This window comes from Emys orbicularis, chromosome 3, assembly GCF_028017835.1.
Source record: "Emys orbicularis isolate rEmyOrb1 chromosome 3, rEmyOrb1.hap1, whole genome shotgun sequence".
NCBI classification, from domain to species: domain Eukaryota; kingdom Metazoa; phylum Chordata; order Testudines; family Emydidae; genus Emys; species Emys orbicularis.
This window is the reverse complement of record NC_088685.1, coordinates 33,749,505-33,767,314: the sequence shown is the minus strand read 5'-3', so window position 1 is coordinate 33,767,314 and position 17,810 is coordinate 33,749,505. Positions and strand designations below refer to the sequence as shown.

The 17,810-nt window shown below is 41.8% G+C and overlaps 1 protein-coding gene across 1 annotated transcript in view; it reads right to left on the bottom strand.

Annotated features, from left to right (window-relative positions):
- ADAM17 (ADAM metallopeptidase domain 17) overlaps nt 1-17,810 on the bottom strand; it is a 58,011-nt gene that overhangs the window by 19,008 nt on the left and 21,193 nt on the right. Inside the window, 6 exon segments of the mRNA XM_065401098.1 lie at nt 299-412; nt 2,470-2,559; nt 10,954-11,084; nt 12,163-12,331; nt 15,090-15,178; nt 16,323-16,456. Of these exon segments, the coding sequence (XP_065257170.1) occupies nt 299-412; nt 2,470-2,559; nt 10,954-11,084; nt 12,163-12,331; nt 15,090-15,178; nt 16,323-16,456 (727 nt within the window).

The window sequence follows — 17,810 nt, the reverse complement described above, 5'->3', positions numbered from 1 at the left end:
GTCTCACGCCAGTGCTTTAACCACAGGGCTGCTTTCCTGTCTCAATAACCACAAAATCATTTATATCTGTTTTGCACTTAATAATTGTATTCTGGAAGTAGATACTTTTTATAATGAAGCCTCTTGCCATGAGCCTGGGTAGAAATATCCTAGTTTTGTATTCTTGTGATAACTACACATTGTGAAGAGGAAGAAAAGCAGTTTCATTTGCAATCAGAGACTGATCTCAGATGGCAAATAAGTAATTATCGTATTTTTTTTTTAGGTGGAACATTTTGTTTGAGAAGCACAGCTTTACCTCCAGCAGTGTCTTCACCTCCCAAGCATCCTTCTCTTCATTTGGCTGATTTTTTGCCATGTTATAATGTTTTTTCCCAGGCATCACAACACTTGATTCATTGTGGACAATAATCTATATTCAAGGGTATAATATAATTAGAATAAGGAACTGTAAACAATTCAACAAGCTGAAGAAATAGGCAGTGAAGCGCCAAGTGCTGCAATTTTAAAGTAAAAATGTTATAGCCAAGGGAAATTTTTCACCCTCCTAAACGATGGCCAAAGCGCCTCATTAAAATGCCATCCTATTCTTAGATTTAAACTTACATATTCCTAATGGTGAACTCTTGACCTCTTAATTAAGATAATGCCATACACTTTGACCCAAATATAATTACAGCTAAACACATTAGCATCATTACACTAAGTTAAGTTGCACATCACAAGTTTCCATTGTATCCCACTAAGATATTCATTACTCAGTCATAAAAATTCAGGGTTCAAATCTGGTAGAAAAGGTCCCCAGCGCACCTCTGATTTTATTTAACCAAAGAAGATTTACAAGGATTCCTATCTTTAGAAATCTAGATGTGCAAAAAGAAAACTGAAAAGTGTTATGACTAAAAGCACATTTGTCATGTTTAGGCTTTTCTGACTAAAGAGGTAGTTAGTTTGCAGTGTGGCATATGTTTAGTTATGTTCCAGTAAACGGGAGTAACACTGGGCTTTTAGAGTTTATACTGTAAATAATGGCCATCAGAACCTTTATTACTCAGGATGACGACAAGAAAAGAACATAGCTTGACTCTCAGCTCCCAAGATGAACTTTAAGAGCTGGTTGATAGAATAGCTTGTAAACTGCATTTGATATGGAAATCATCAACACACAAAGCCAGACCCCAAAGAGCCATTTTTACAGTCACTTTTCAGAATAAAAATGCATTTTTTACATTGGAGATAAGTCCCAAAAGGTTCCAGGAATTCAGAATTAAGGTTCCAGCAACAACACAAAACCTACTTTATAGCATTTTTGCCTCATCTTTTGTCACATGATTACTAAGGCTGCGGAAGTCACAAGTAAATTTCCCACAAAGTCATGGAAGGGAGAAAACATGGGGGACCCCCCCCAACTCTGTTTCCACCATTAGCGGCAACTGCAGTCACCTAAGACAGCGTTGCCTGGTTGGCTGAAGGAAACAACATGCTGACTACCTGATTGCACTGACCTTCCCAATTGTGGCCCGTTTCCACACCTGACATTTTCAGGCTTTGGGCACAGTACTTTGAGATTAGCAAACAGAGAACTGTGTCAAAACAGCCCTTTCCCCCAGGTTTGAACATCTAGTTGGGTTACGCTTAAAGCGGCACTCTAAGATCAGATTTGTCTAAGTTAGGCAAGACCACAAGTAACCAGGTCAAAAAAGTGAGCCAGATGTCATGACTCCTTATGAAAAACCCTCTGTTTCAGTGTACACTACACAGCATGGCATGCCCTCTTTAAAACCCACTTTTATGATGCCTACAAGAAATTAGCCCACTAAGATTTCCATTTATTTTAAATACATTATTCCACCACTCAAAGCTCTAATTTTCAATAATTACTACATAAACTTATTGATGTCACCCATCTCCTCCACCAACCCCCACAGCGGCTTGTTACCCCCAGCATCATTCATTGCATCATGTCTGAAATTAGTTGCTACTCTTCAGAGGAGGAATTGTGGCTTTTTATCTGTATTGTGGGTCACTTTGAACACTCTTGGGCTCTGTCAGATCAACACCAACACCACTGGGGTATGTGACAACATTTGCACAATAGTATGTTTATGAAAGAACCATACATTTTTCAAATTTAGCAAAAACTAAACAAAAAAAGTTCTCCAACAGAGATCAAATGTGCCAAATCTCAGCCTGAAATCTTCTCCAACAGTTGTAAGTGTCTGATAAAAGATGGGCCAAGACAAACTTAGCTATGAAAATCCCTAGGATGATGCTTTTAAGGGGTTACTTATATGATGGAAGTAAACAATTTAAGAATTATTGGTATTCCGATTATTTGTATTCTGATTCCAGACCCCACTCTCCAAATATATTATATATATATTTTTTTTTAAAAATCCAAACTTATAATATCCAGAACATGCTCTAATGCTAAAGATTCACAACCCTTTGCATTGACTCCGTGAATACCTGCTCTATTTGTATGCCATATCCTTTCAGGTTTCCGTTGTCCCAAGAGGTATTTCGATAGATGTCATCCACTCTGTCTATTAATTCAATCTATGCATGGAAGGGAAACATAAACCATTATTTAGATCCAAATTCTTATAATGTAATCTAGTCCAAAATATCCCCAAAAAGTTGTAGCATATGTATCTATGACCACCCATTTCAAGTCAAAACTGCACCTCATAAAACACAATGGACAAATATACTGTTCCAAAAAACATCAGAGCAGTGGTCCACGGTGTTTTACAATGTTTTCCTGAAAGTTTTCCATAGTCAAACTATAGCAGACTCTGCCATTTACCATTATTTTGTATAGTGGAGTGGAAAAGCAACATAAGGTTAAGAATAAATCATCTTGGTAAAAACTTTATGCATATTCTAGCATTCCACTATCGCTTTTTTAAAAAAATGACTAAGTATAGTACTGCGCGATCCCGGTGTTCAGGCTCTCTCTGCTGGCCAATAGGCTATTGCTGTCCTCCTCAGTACATTCGGTGCTGGGGCTCCAGAGCATCTGCTCCTCTCTCCTGGCTCTCTTGTTCTTTATAGCCCAGGCCTCCCCTTCCAAGCAACATCCTTCATCCGGAAATGTGCATGTCTGTTTCTACTGAACAGCACCTCCAAATTCACTCAGGATGAACAGTAGTATTGTTGGTTGGTTTTGGGATTAGGAGGGTAGGGGAAGAATAGAATCATAAGACCATAAGAACGTCCGTACTGGGTCAAACCAAAGGTCCATCTAGCCCAGTATCCTGTCTACTGACAGTGGCCAATGCCAGGTGCCCCAGAGGGAGTGAACCTAACAGGTAATGATCAAGTGATCTCTCTCCTGCCATCCATCACCACCCTCTGACAAATAGAGGCTAGGGACACCATTCCTTACCCATCCTGGCTAATAGCCATTAATGGACTTAACCTCCATGAATTTATCCAGTTCTCTTTTAAACCCTGTTATAGTCCTAGCCTTCACAACCTCCTCAGGCAAGGAGTTCCACAAGTTGACTGTGCGCTGTGTGAAGAACAACTTCCTTTTATTTGTTTTAAACTTGCTGCCCATTAGTTTCATTTGGTGGCCCCTAGTTCTTATATTATAGGAACAAGTAAATAACTTTTCCTTATTCACTTTCTCCACATCAGTCATGATCTTATATACCTCTATCATATCCCCCCCCTTAGTCTCCTCTTTTCCAAGCTGAAAAGTCCTAGCCTCTTTAATCTCTCCTCATATGGGACCCGTTCCAAACCCCTAATCATTTTAGTTGCCCTTCAATCAAGGGGGTTTCAAATTCTTCTAACAGTAAAACTGATAAAAAAAATACCTAGCGATAGTGATACTTGAAATGTCCCGCCCTTCCTCCTAGCCGAGTTTAGAGTTTAAGGCATTTTGTTTGTAAACAGTTATAATGTCATTCTTTAAGATCCATTTAATCAAATTTTGCTGGCATATTAGAAGCAGATGTTTCCCTATTCACAGAGACTGTTCCAAGCGGGTTTCTTCTAGTGAAATGGACTCCTTCCCTACAAATGAGCTGGCCTTATATGCGATCACATTTGTCATTTATTTTGGCTACAGAAGGAGTCAAAGAAGCTAATAAGAGCAGGCCCTTCCTCCCATATACATTATCTAAGCATTTCTACAGGACCAATCTTTAAAAAGGAGAACAAAGAGGATCTAGGGAATTATAGACCTGCCAGCCTAACTTTGATACCTGGAAAGATATCATAACTAATATTAAACAATCAATTTGGAAGCACTTAGAGGAGAGCAGAGTTATAAGGAATGGTCAGCATGAATTTATCAAGAGCAAATCATGTCAAACCAACCTCATTTCCTTCTCTGACAGGGTTACTGGCCTAGCAGACGGTGGAGGGAAGCCATAGATGTGATTTATTTTCATTTCAGTAAAGATTTTGACACGCTCATAAACAAACTAGGGAAATGTGGTCCGGATGGAATTACTACAAAGTGGATGCACAACTGGTTGAAAAAACTTTACTCAGAGTAATTATCAATAGTTCACGGTCACACTGGGATTACATATCAAGTGGAGTTCTGCAGGGGTCTGTACTGGGTTACATTCTATTCAATATTTTCATTAATGAATTGGGTAATGGAGTGGAGAATTTGCTTATAAAATTTCCGGATGGCACCAAGCAGGATAGGGTGGCAAGAACTTTGGAGAAAAGGATCAGAGTTCAAAATGACCTTGACAAACTGGAGAATTGGTCTGAAATCAACAGGATGAATTTCAATAAAGACTAAACAAAATGGGGAGTAGTACTGCAGATCTGGATGTTACAGTGGATTAGAAAATTAAATATGAGCTGACAATGTGATGCAATTGTGAAAAAGGCTAATATAATTCTGGGGTGTATTAATAGGAGTTTTGTATGGTAATCAATTTCTCTTCATGTCCACTGAAGGTAGGACCAGTAGTAATACGCTTAATCTGCAGCAAGGAAGATTTAGGTTACATTATAATTAGCAAGCTTTTCCTAGTAAGAATAGTTAAGCACTAGAATAAGCTTCCAAGGGGCATTGGGGAATTCCCGTCATTGGAGGTTTTAAAGAACAAGTTAGACAAGCAATTGTCAGGGGTGATCTAAGTATATTTGGTGCTGCCTCAGTGCAGAAGAATAGATTAGTTGACCTCTCAAGGTCCCTTAGGGCCCTCCATTTCTATTATTCTATCTAGGCACCAGACATGGATTATAAAGACAGTGAGGACTGTCCAGAAGGTCAATACATGGAACTTGAGTGGATTTGTTAGTAATAAGGAGCCAGTCTAGGTTGCAAAGCATGGACACGAACATGTTCTATCTCATCTCATGGCAATGAGATGAGCTACAGTGCTGGGCACCAGCTGTAGCATCTTTAGAGCTAGTTACAATAGTTCAGCCTACAGGTGACATTTGTCTGTTCTACTTACCTTAACTACAAATTTGCAAATGGCAACTCCATACTAAGCTACTGTGACATTATCTGAAAGAATGTGCTAATTGTGCACCAAGGCAAAGGGGAGAATATGGTACACCCTGTAATATACTAGCAGCCAGTCAGGAGTTAGGCAGGTAGGAAATGTTAGAAGTTACACACCTTGTACAGTAATGATAGTTCTTCAAGATGGGTGTCCCTATGGGTGCTCCACTGTAGGTGTACTTGTGTCCCTGCACTGCTGATTGGAGAACTTTGGTTGCAGTGTCCGTTAGGCCCGCACATGCGCTGTCTCCCCTTGTGCCCCGCCCCGAGGCTAGTCAGCATGCATGGGCTAACCTTCCTCAGTTCCTTCTCTACCGCAGAATCATTGACAAGGACTCCGAAGCAGAGGGGAGGTGGGTGGATTGTGGAACCCCACAGGGGCACACATCTTAAAGAACCATTGTTACTACACAAGGCAAGTAACAACTACTTCAAGTAGTGTCCCTCTGGGTGCTCCACTGTAGGTGACTCCCAAGCAGCATCCCCACAGGAGGGCTGGGACTTTGGAGTTGGGTCAGTTACAGATGACAGCACAGTCGAGCCGAAGATGGCATCGGAGACGGAGTCCCCAGTGATCACATAGTGTTCTGTGAAAGTGTGGACTGACACCCATGTCACCGTTCTACAGATCTCTGAGACAGGGACATTCTTGGAAAAGGCGATGGATGAGGAGATCGACCTCATGGAGTGTGTATGAATAGTATCTGGAGGGGTCATATTGCGAACTTGGTAACATTGTCTGATGCAGTTGGAGACCCACTTGGAGAGTCTTTAGGCGGATACTGCTGAGCCCTTCGATCTTTCCGCAATAGAGAGGAAAAGTCTTGGGAACGTCCTGAAAACCTTCATCCTGTCCAGATAGAAGGCTCGGCCTCTTTTGACATCTAGAGTGTGTAGTATAGCCTCCCTGTTGTGTCGGTGAGACTTGGGATAAAAGATTGGAAGGTAAAATATTGATTCATGTGAAATAGGGAGGTTACCTTGGGAGTGAATTTCAGGTGTGGTCTGAACGTAACCTTGTAATGAAAGAATACCACGTAGGAGGGATGTGCCATCAGAGCAGCTAATTCTCCTATTCTCCTAGCCGAGGTGATTGCTATCAGGAAGGCTGTTTGTAAGCGAACAGGTGGCCATGGGTTCAAAAGGAGGCCTAGAAGTCAATCCTTTCAAATACCAGGTTGAGGTCCCATGTGGGAGTAGGAAGTTGAGGTTAGGAGAAGAGGTTACCTATACAGTTGAGGAACCTTTTGATGGTTGGGTGTGACTGCAATGAATACCCCTCTAGTGGTTGGTGGAAGGCCCTTCTAGCCGCTAGGTGCGCTCAGAGAGCACTGATCTTTTTAGGGTCAGTGCATAGTCTAAGATATGAGGAAAAATCATGGAGTTGGAGGCAGTGTTTGGCCGATATTTGTAGGCTGTTTGGAATGGTCTCTATGAGTGCGGCCAGGGAGAGAAATCTGTGTTGAGGTAGGAGAGCTCTGGCCTGTAGCGAGTTGAGGTCAGCCCCTATGAATTCCAGATGTTGCACTGGATTTTTGGCCATTGAGCTGTAAATCCCGTTCTGTAAACAAATGCATTGTAGGTTTGGTGACTCAGTGAACCTCTTGGAGAGACCAGTCTCTGAGGAGGCAGTTGCCCAGATAAAGGTAAATTATGATCCATTGGGAGTGTAAGTGTGCAGCCACTACTGAGAAAACCTTGGAAAATATTCTCAGGGCTGATGATAGACTGAAGGGGAGTACCCTGTACTAGTAATGGTCTTGTCCTAGAATGAATCTGAGAAGTCACCTGCGAGTCGGTAGGATTGAAATATGAAAGTAGGGGTCCTAAAGGTTGAGGGCCAAAAACCAGTCTCCCTCTTCCAACACTGGAATGACCACTGCTAGAGTGACTATCTTGAATTGTTGAGCTTTGACAATCTTATTGAGAGCTCTGGTACAGGTCTCCAACCTCCTTTCTGCTCTTGCTATTTCCCAATACCCAACAGGAATTCTTTGCCCCATAGATGTTGAGGTACTAGTTCTATGCCTCCTAGCTGAAGGAGACTACCTACCTCTTGTTGTAGTAAACTCTAGTGAGAAGGGTCCCTGAAGCGGGACAGGGAAGGTTGTCGTGGAGGGGGCGAGGTAAAATGAATAGAGTACCCATTGCAAATGATCTCAAGGACCCATTGGTCCGATGTTGCACGTTTCCAGGTGCTGTTGAACACTGCCAACTGGTGGCTAAATGGGTGGATAGCGGTGGTAGGTTGTAGCTGTTGGGGGGAAGTGGTCTATTGACACCTCGACCAACATGTCAGAATTGGTGTTTGGACGTAGATGGCTAGGATGCGGAAGATTGCGGGCCAGATGGTTACACCTCGAAAATTTATTTTTTTTCTTCTGCAGCTTGTAGTAGCATTGATTCAGATATTGGGAGGTGTGTGGTTTGTGCTGCGGCTGCGGACTAAACGTCCTCTTTTGCCCTGATACGTAGATGCCCAGCAAATGGAGAGCAGCTCGAGAATCTTTCAGGATGTGAAGAGAGGTATCAGTCTTTTCCGTGAAGAGTTTAGTCCCTTCAAAGGGAAGGTCTTAGACGGTTGACTGTACCTCCTTTGGGAAGCCCGAGAGATAGAGCCATGATGCACGTCGAATCACTACTACCGTGGAGATGGACCTTACCACTGTGTTGGCTGCATCGAGGGCAGATTGCAGCATTGTTTTTGCTACTAACTGTCCCTCCTGAATAATGGATTTGAATTGGTCGTGGCTGCTCAATAAAATCATTCAGTTTCAAATAATTTATGGAAGTCTTATTTCGCTGTCAGGGCTTGGTAATTGGTGATTTGAAACTAAAGTGTGGCAGAGGAGTACTCCTTCATCCCCCAAAAGTCCAAAACGCTTCCAGTCCCTATCGTAGAGAGTGGACCTCCTCAGTGGGAATTAACAGTGTTAACCACAATGGAGTTGAGTGGATGGTGGGAGAAGAGGAACTCAGTCTCCCATGCTGGAACATAATATTTTTTGTCCGCCCGCCTGCAGGTCAGTGCCACCAACCCTGGGGTCTGCCAGATGGTTCTTGCTGGGTCCAGAATGGGTTTGATAATGGGTAGGGTGATCTTTGAGGAAAAGAATGAGTGGAGTATGTCAAGGAGACAATGGTGGGTGTCCTTGACTTCCTCTAATGATATTTGGAGAGTGTCCGCCACTCTTTGGCCAGGTCCTGGAAGAGACAAAAGTCATTTTCCAGAGATGGCAGGGAATGCATGACAGCCTCATCCAGGGAGGAGGAGGATATGGTCCTTGTGGTCACTTCTTGCTCAGCAGCGCCCTTGTGTTCCTCCATGATTTCTTCCGGAGGTTCCAAAGCTCTGGAAGCTGCGGCTGAAGGGATGTGCCTCAAGGGTTCTTGGATGGGGCTGGAAGCTCAAGAGGCATGGTGGCAATATGCAGCCCAAGGGTCCCAGTCTGGCCATTGGGGTGCTGGTGTCATAGAGGTCAGTGATAGTGTCCAAGGGTGGCCATACCAAGATGGTGGTGGTGGTGAGGCCATGAGGGTATGCTTGAGTACCCTGCTGTTACCGGCTACTGTAAAGGAGCCTGGGAGTACTGTGATGCCAGCTCATCAGGTTTGCTATGTGAGCCCTGACTGAAGAGCGGGAGAGCATGTCAGGGCAGCAGGGAAGACTCCCATGCCGTTGAAGACTCGCTGCGGAGGTTCCAGCACTAAGGAGAGGAGACTCTGGTATGTCCAATACATGGAGGTCCCCAGAGTCTCAGAATTCTGGCGGTACCGACTGACTTGATGCTGTTGGCAGTGCTCGGGGGGAATGGAGATCTTGTCCATATATGTCGCTCTCATGCCCAGTGAGGCATCGATGGTGGTACCAATGTAGTATTTCATTCCAGGAATATCTTTTTAGAGGAGTGCTTACTCCTATCCTTATCCCTTGGTGCCGTTGACTCGATGCCTGTGCCCATCGGGTTCATGGACTTGTCAACAGTACTTGCCACAAAGGACTTTTGAGAGTCATGGGTACTGGTCTGAGATGGTCTTGGTGCCGACAGTATTGAGGATATAGCCACAAATGTTTTTCAGCGTGCTCTATCTCGGGGCTCACTGTAGGGACTTCCCGCTCTCTTTTTTAAGGATTAGTAGGAGAGGTCAGTGGGGCTTATTTCTTCAACCCGTAGCTTTTAGATATTGAGGGCTGTGGGGAAGAGTCACATCTGCCAAGTGATTCGTGGTGTGGGTCTGGAGAGCCGCCTCCATGAAAATAATAATCTTTCTGAGCTCTCTGTCTTTATGAGACCAGGGCCTAGCTGCTGGCAGAGAACACACTTTTGCTGAATGTAGCCTTCCCCGAGGCCGCAAATGCCCAGGCAGTGCTTGTCTGTGACAGGGATAGCCTCTTTGCAAGAGAGGCACTTCTTGAAGCCCGATGAACCACACATACCCATTGGGGGAAGGGTCCCCAACAAGGGGGGGGAAATAGTCTTATTTTATTTTTTAAATTTTCAGGGGGAAAAGATATGAAAAAGGGAAAATGCTACAACTACAACTAAGAACTAGGAAGCTAACTACAGAGATGTAAATCAAAAGTAATGGTCCCAACAGACTGCGAATAGCTCCGTCCCTAGCCAGGGGCGGTTGAGAAGGAACTGAGGGGGGTTAAGCCAGCATGCACTCAATAGCCTTGTGACGGGGCACGAAGGGAGACAGTGCATGTGCGGGCCTCGGAGACCCTGCTACAGAAGTTCTCCAGTCAGCAGCACAGAGACGCAAGCACACCTAGGGACACTACTCAAAGAAGAATCGTCTGTTGCACTCATGTTTATTCATACAATGAATGTGGGTGGTCTTATTTTGATATTTCTTTAAGAACTGCACATTTTTCTTATCACAGAAGTTTATCGGGTTCTTCCTGATATTTCTAGCTGGTTAGAAGGGAGAGATGTTCTAGATTTGCTATAAATAACTATGCAGGAGGCTAGCTGTGAACTACTTATCCTTTTGGACAGAAGTGTTACACAATTGGAAAAATATTCTGTACTCAAATAGTCACTGTTGGTAGATTTTAAATGAAGAGCTTCACAGTAAACAAGCTAAACAACAACCTAAATTAATGCATCTGTATGATTCTACAAACTTAGAGTTAAAAGACAACTCTTAGAGAAAATCTTAATATGTAGCCCATTTAGGGGGGATGGGGATGAAAGAAGTTAGAAGAGCTGCTTAAAAATATTCTGCTCAAAGATTTATTTAATTGCAGCATTAGCCAGCAGTGCAAAATAATTTCTTTTAAAAAACTTAATTTAACACCCCTCAAGGTAAACAGCACTCAGAGTTCACCATTAAATACAGCATTGGATAACATATAGGTCATGCTAGCTTTCTAACTACTATAGCACCAGCTTCCAGCTGCAGTGCATCTGCTTGCGTGACTTCTTCTAGCAAACAATAACAGACTGTAACATACTTACTAAGTAATTAATAGTTGTGCTTTCCTCCCCGCGGCCCATATACTTGAAGAAGCGATGATCTGCCACCACTAATATCTTGCATGTGTTCTTGGAGTGGTCTGCAATGGCTCTTTTCTCCCGAAGGATGTTCACTGATTTGAATGTTGAAGTGAAATCAAATACATTAGACACATACATTCCTTGACAATTAATAACATCTTTAGTTTCCATTTGATAACGTGATTAGTTGGGTTTTTTTTTTTTTTTTTTTTTTTAAGAGTAACCCCTCTGAAAGCATAAAAAGTCTTCCTAATACTCCTCCAACCTATTTGTTCTAGGAAAGTAGTGAAGAACAGTAAAACTGTACAGGGAAAAAGTAAAACTAGCTTTATTTCTCCAGCCAGTCAACTAAGCCTTTCACATCATTTTCCCCTTAACCAAACCTCCCATCTACACCCCCCGTGTTCTACCAATCCTGGCAGAGAAGGGCTAGATCCAACTCTACATAGAGTCAATCATGGCTCAAAAGACTCTCTAGAGAAGAGCACTAGATGCCATATAGCCTCTCTTTGTACATCATAAAGAGACAAAAGCAAGGCACAATCCCATAAAGCCATTTTCAGGTCACCTTTAAAGCAAAACGGGTAACTATTAAATCATTGTAAAGGTAAGGGACTTGTATTGGTCAGTTCTGTGCTTTGAAGGAGCCAAATATCCTTTCTGAGCATCCTCCTTCTCCCAAATTGGTGATGGCCTTTGGTGGTGTGTTTGCCCTCCCCTGCAACGATGAGTTTTAAAAGTTATAAAGTGATATAAGAGAGAGACAGCAAAGTAGACAATTTTCTAAACATGAAAGCCTCATGGCCAGATACTAGTCTTAGGCTACATCCTCACTACAGGGGGGGGTCGATTTAAGATACGCAAATTCAGCTACGCGAATAGCGTAGCTGAATTCGACGTATCAGATCAGACTTACCCTGTTGTGAGGACGGCGGCAAAATCGACTGCCGCGGCTCCCAGTCGACGGCGCTTACTCCCACCTCCGCTGGTGGAGTAAGCGCGTCGATTCGGGGATCGATTGTCGCATCCTGACGAGACGCGATAAGTCGATCCCCAAGAGATCGATTTCTACCCGCCGATTCAGGCAGGTAGTGTAGACCTAGCCTTACATTACTACGTAGCTATATGAATAGGTTTCAAGCATTTCACTCTAAATAGCAGGATGCTCACCTTCATTTAAATGGCTGCCCTGTAGTCCTTCGGGCAGTAATTCTTCCTCCTTACGTTTTAAATAGCCACACACTTTGGGGGACTGTAAACGTGAGAAATCCTTAATATCTTCAGATCTGTACACCAAGAGTCTTTCATCTTGAGTATTATCTATATACCTCCAAAGTGGCTAAAAGTAATACAAGAAATGCAAGTGATTTAGGTATAGTGTGCATGCAAGGGCTTCTAGGATTATACATATTTAATAAATATGGCCAAAAAGTCCCACTAAAAATAGCCACAGCTGTGTACATAGAACTCAGGGCCTTGTCCCACCTACTTTACTCACACAAGTAGTTCTACTGATTTCAGTAGGACTATTTGCATGACTAGCACAAGCGGGATTCAACTCCTTACATAGAGAAATGGTCAACAGATTAAAAAAAAAAAAAAAATAGACAGACATCAAGAATTCTTAGACCACCTTAACTGCCCCATGGGCAAAGCAGCAGCAGCCATCTACATCTTCATCAAAAGGAGGGGAACTATGCAGCCACTTTTGAAGCTTTAAAACAGTACTTTCAAAAAAGTTTATTTGTAAGAAAAGAAAGCTGAGAGGTCTCTCCCCCCACAATGGTCCTAAGAACTGCAGGGGTGGGCACAGGTAGGAAATTTACTACTTAGAACCCTGCCTCATTCAGTATAAGCCATAATAGATCATATGGAATACATGAGTGCACACTTGCATATTTCATGAGTCCGCAGGTACCTCATGTGCAAGTTCAGCCTCCCTTCCCAGTAGCACACTGGGAGATAGTTATTAAAACCCCCTTTTAGTAACAATAAATTACCCTGGCTGCATAAAGTATAGTTTTTTAAACTCTCATAACTCATCCAAATTAACCCCAAATTTTCACAGGACATATTAAGGAAAAAAGAAAAATGTGGTGTTAAAAATCAGTCTAATCTAATTTGGGACCACAAACACTAAAATGTCTTAATCATAATCACATGGTGTCACTGCAGGGCAGTGTTAAGGCTGTTTGAGTACCCTGACTGTGCACTTCCCTTCCTTAACATGATTGGATTTCTTTCAAGTTTAACTTTAACAGTGAATTCCTGGGTTTATAAACTCTTGGTTTTGAGATACCTGCAATATCCATAGAATGTGTTTTACCCCAACTTACTAATATGTATGGTCAACCTCCACACTCTTAACATACTTTTTGTCTGGAAATATACTGCATAGAAACAACTCTTTATGGAAGTATTTAATAGTCTATTTGTGAGATATTTATAGATATTCCCAGCGTTATGTCAGAAGCTCAAAACAGTACAAGAATGATAAACAACAAGAATGAAATACTAGGTTTTCAAACTAACCCTGGAGAAAAAAAAAGTTTAAGTGCCAAATCCAAAACGTTAAAAGCTCCCCAAGTCCCTTCTTATGTAGAAGACAGGTACAGCATGTTACTCGAGAAGACATTGGTATGTCGCTAATGTTACAAATGTTATCCAACTTACTTTTTAAAAGCTTTTTCTTGTTTGTCAGATACAAATCTTTACTATGGAGGTGAAAAGCCTCAGAGTTTTAGCAAATGTTCCTTTACATTTAGATGCAGAAATAACTTATCAAGGGTCATCTCTAAGAATCTGACAAACTCTGCTCCTTTTTTATTGTAAGGTGTAACTGGGATGACACCGGACACATATATAGATGCAGAGAAGTCTATATAAGGAATAAGTTTATATTAAAATAATAAAATTAAAATTTAGTATTCTAAAGTAAATTTAGTCAGTCCATATTACATAGATGACAGGTTACATTGCTGTTCTTCAACCACTTTTCCTTGGTTGATACAAATGTCATTTTAACTGATATATCTTAAGAGGGCACTAAGAGCATAAAGAGTATAAAAAGAATGTACTTAATTTTGACACCTCCTACTTCTGTATTAGTGAACAAAGCAAATAGCACATTAGAAAACATGCATTGTTCAAAAATGCTTCCCCAATACGAAAACAAAACTTTAAAGTGGGTACTCACTCTTCTGCATAAATGAATCTAAGATAGTAATTCCTAAAGTGGTTTTACCAGATGCCCTGGACCTTGTAGTTACCCCACACTTTTAAAGTGCTGGCACGACACACACTGAGCAAACAGTGAGCTAGAAGGAATTCATGCACATCAAAGGATTCCACTGAGGATATAGTTTATTGATGATGTTCAAGTGGTCTGAAGTACAGTAGAACCTCAGAGTTACGAACTGACCAGTCAACCACACACCTCATTTGGAACTGGAAATATACAATCAAGCAGCAGCAGAGACAAAATATATATAAAGCAAATACAGTACAGTACTGTTAAATGTAAACCACTAAAAAAAGGGAAAGCAGCATTTTTTTTGTCATAGTTAAGTTTCAAAACTGTACTAAGTCCGTGTTCAGTTGTAAACTTTTGAAAGAACAACCATAACATTTTGTTCAGAGTTACGAACAACCTCCATTCCCAAGGTGTTCATAACTCTGAGGTTCTACTGTAATGACAAGTTGTTTGTTACACCATCAGATTGCCAAAATGCCTGTATGGCCTTATTTTCAGTATTCCTGTGATGTAATCTACACATTTAATGGCTTACAAATTTTAATAAGGAACATTCTGCTTTCCTACAAACAATTTCTCACTGTATATTTATTTACATAAACATGCTGCATTCAGTATGGAACAACAATCTGTTGCTTCTGCCAGTGCTTAGAACCATGCATTTTTCGATACGACTGTGTGGAAAAGTAACGCTTACAAAAAAAATCAGTCAGAGCCCATCCCTCCAAAACATGTTTTTTCAGCTACAGAAGTGTAGGTGGCTGGGGTGGCAATAGGGAAATAGTATTGTTTTTCATCAAAGATGTTCCTATTTTCTCAATCTTGTTTTCACAGCAAACAGTACCTCTACATTGTATTCTTCGCCATCAGTGTTGATTCTTACAGTAAAGTCTTCATCACCTATGTGCGCTATAACCTTGGAATTGTGTTCACCTTTAAATGTAGACGAGAAAAATTAAGTTAACTGATGTGACAACTGACTGATCTATTTAGCAAATGGCATCCCCTCTTCTTAAATCAATACTGCTTTCTCTGTAAAGACCAGAGTAGTTTTCACTCTAAAGCCCTGTGCTATGCTATCAGGAAATCCAGGGATACATGTTAAAACACAGTCTCCAATTCTGTAAAAGTGATATGCACTAGGATGCTTTTTTTTTTTTTTTTTTTTTTTTTTTTAGGCAAAGGTGGTCAGAGTGGCCCAGGGGATTAGTAATGGGTTATGGAGCCTTTTACCAACATAAACAATTAACAAACATTACCATACTCCAGGGATTGGCAACCTTTGGCACGCAGCCCACCAGGGTAAGCACCCTGGCGGGCCGGGCCAGTTTGTTTACCAGCCGCGTCCGCAGGTTCAGCTGATTGTGGCTCCCAGTGTTCGCCGTCCCAGGCCAATGGGGGCTGCGGGAAATGGCGCGGGCCGAGGGATGTGCTGGCCGCCACTTCCCGCCGCCCCCATTGGCCTGGAGCAGCGAACCGTGGCCAGTGGGAGCTGCGATCGGCCAAACCTGCAGACGCGGCAGGTAAACAAACCAGCCTGGCCCGCCAGGGTGCTTACCCTGGTGGGCTGCATGCCAAAGGTTGCTGATCCTTGCCATACTCAGTGGACGTGCCAAGGTTTAAGACTGGGCAATACTTTCATCCAGAAGAGTTGTCTATCCAGACTTGATTTGAGGCATTTTATCATGATAGCGAGGTTGCACTGCCACTAGCTGGGCTGTTCTTGTTTTGTGAAAAGGACTTCAGTTCCTAGTACTGTAAAATCCAGGATCTCAATGGGAATTAAAGTCAACACTCATTTTTAATAGAGCAGAAGCCACAGTGGCCATAGTGTGTATTTTTGTAAAATACATCTTGATGATTTTCAAAGCCAGATTGTAAACCCTTATCTCAGTACATGCAGCACCAGCCTCACAAAATTGTCAAGAAAATTGACCAGCACAGGAACAAAATCTACCACTCTGACCACCCTTGAGGACAATGAAAAAGCAATGATACACGATTCACCATGGGCCAGCAGATTTTGACAAAGCTATTCTACTCCCCAACAATGATGTGCAGTCTAGCTCATACTAACCAACTACATGTCCAGTGAAGAATTCTTGCCATTGTACATGATACTCCTTTTCCTTGCCTTTACCGTCCACTATTAGTGCTTGAAAGTTTTCAGAAAAGTGTTCAGCCGTTGACGTTAGGTATAATTTAAAGTGCCTGTAAAATAAATTTACTTCCATTTAGTTTTAAGTGAACCACGCATAAGGAAACAGACATCAGCTTCTTGTTCTACTGAAACCTCTTTGGATGTTAGAAGACAATGACTCTTCAATTAATAAGATACAAAAATATATGCTATTTGTCAGAATTACGTATGACAGTACTTTTCTAAGAGCCATTTATAACATCTGTAGTCAATGTTTATTAACAAGAAAAAAATGTTATTTTTTCCCCAAAGTTAATATAGTCAGCCACCCTTGCCAAAAGGTATTCAAACAAGGCTGATTTCTTCTGCATTGCTGGTCTTCAGAGAAAACCAGACCAGATTTAACAAAACAGGTCAATGGTAAGTAATAAGATATACCCCAATGATCCCATTTCCTGAAATATGTCCAGAAAACCTTGACAAAACTTGGCATCCATAGCCCTTAATGGAAAACCTATAGCACATGGAGTTTTTATCTTGTCTGCCACCAGTGTAACAGATTTTGGGGTATATATCAGCAATTATCCTTGGGATAGAACCGGCAGTATTTTGAAGTGTTTGTTACAATGGAAGTGGAAAATGGACAAGGTATCAAGCAATATAAAATAGGAAAATGGGAGATTTTTATCTATTTACTCTAGTATTTTGCTCTTATTCATGTTCTGTGCCTCCTGCCTCAGATGGAGGTAGAAAATATGCATACCAACTTATGTGATGCTGTATATCATGGTAAATATTAGTTGTGGATTTCTGGAGGGGCTGGGGAAGGGAAGGGCACATGGAAAGAGGTGAGATGAGGAGACTGCCTGACTGAATATGATCAGTCTACACCTTTTAGCGGGAGATGATTCTCGTTGCATTTCAAGTTCAGAATTTCAGTGTTTAGAAAGCTAGGAGGGATTTTTCCTCAGATGGTCAAATTACTGTCTCCAACGCCCTTGTTCCTGGCCTCATTCCATCTCTCCCCCCCCCCCCCCATCTTTCGATCAAACACCAGTCCCCATCAGAGCCCAGAATATCTTCCCAACATTTCTGTAACAAACTGAGAAATGCTTTGTGGAATGGGGCCGTCTACACACAATGTGAGCAAGTGGACTAAGTCCCCATAAACACCAATTCTCAGGCAGCACAACATGGTAGCCACAGACCAATACACACAAGGAGACAATGAGACTTTCAAGAAATGTAAGGCAGGCAAAAGTAGTGGAGGGAAGCCAGAATCTGAAGAAAAAGCAGGATCCAACCCAATTAATGAAAAACTAAAGTAAACAATAAAATGAAGGAAATCTCAATCACTGCTTCTTTAATAACAGAGGAATACAATATAGTTAAATAATCTTCCATTCTCTTGGTCTCTGTGAAGCA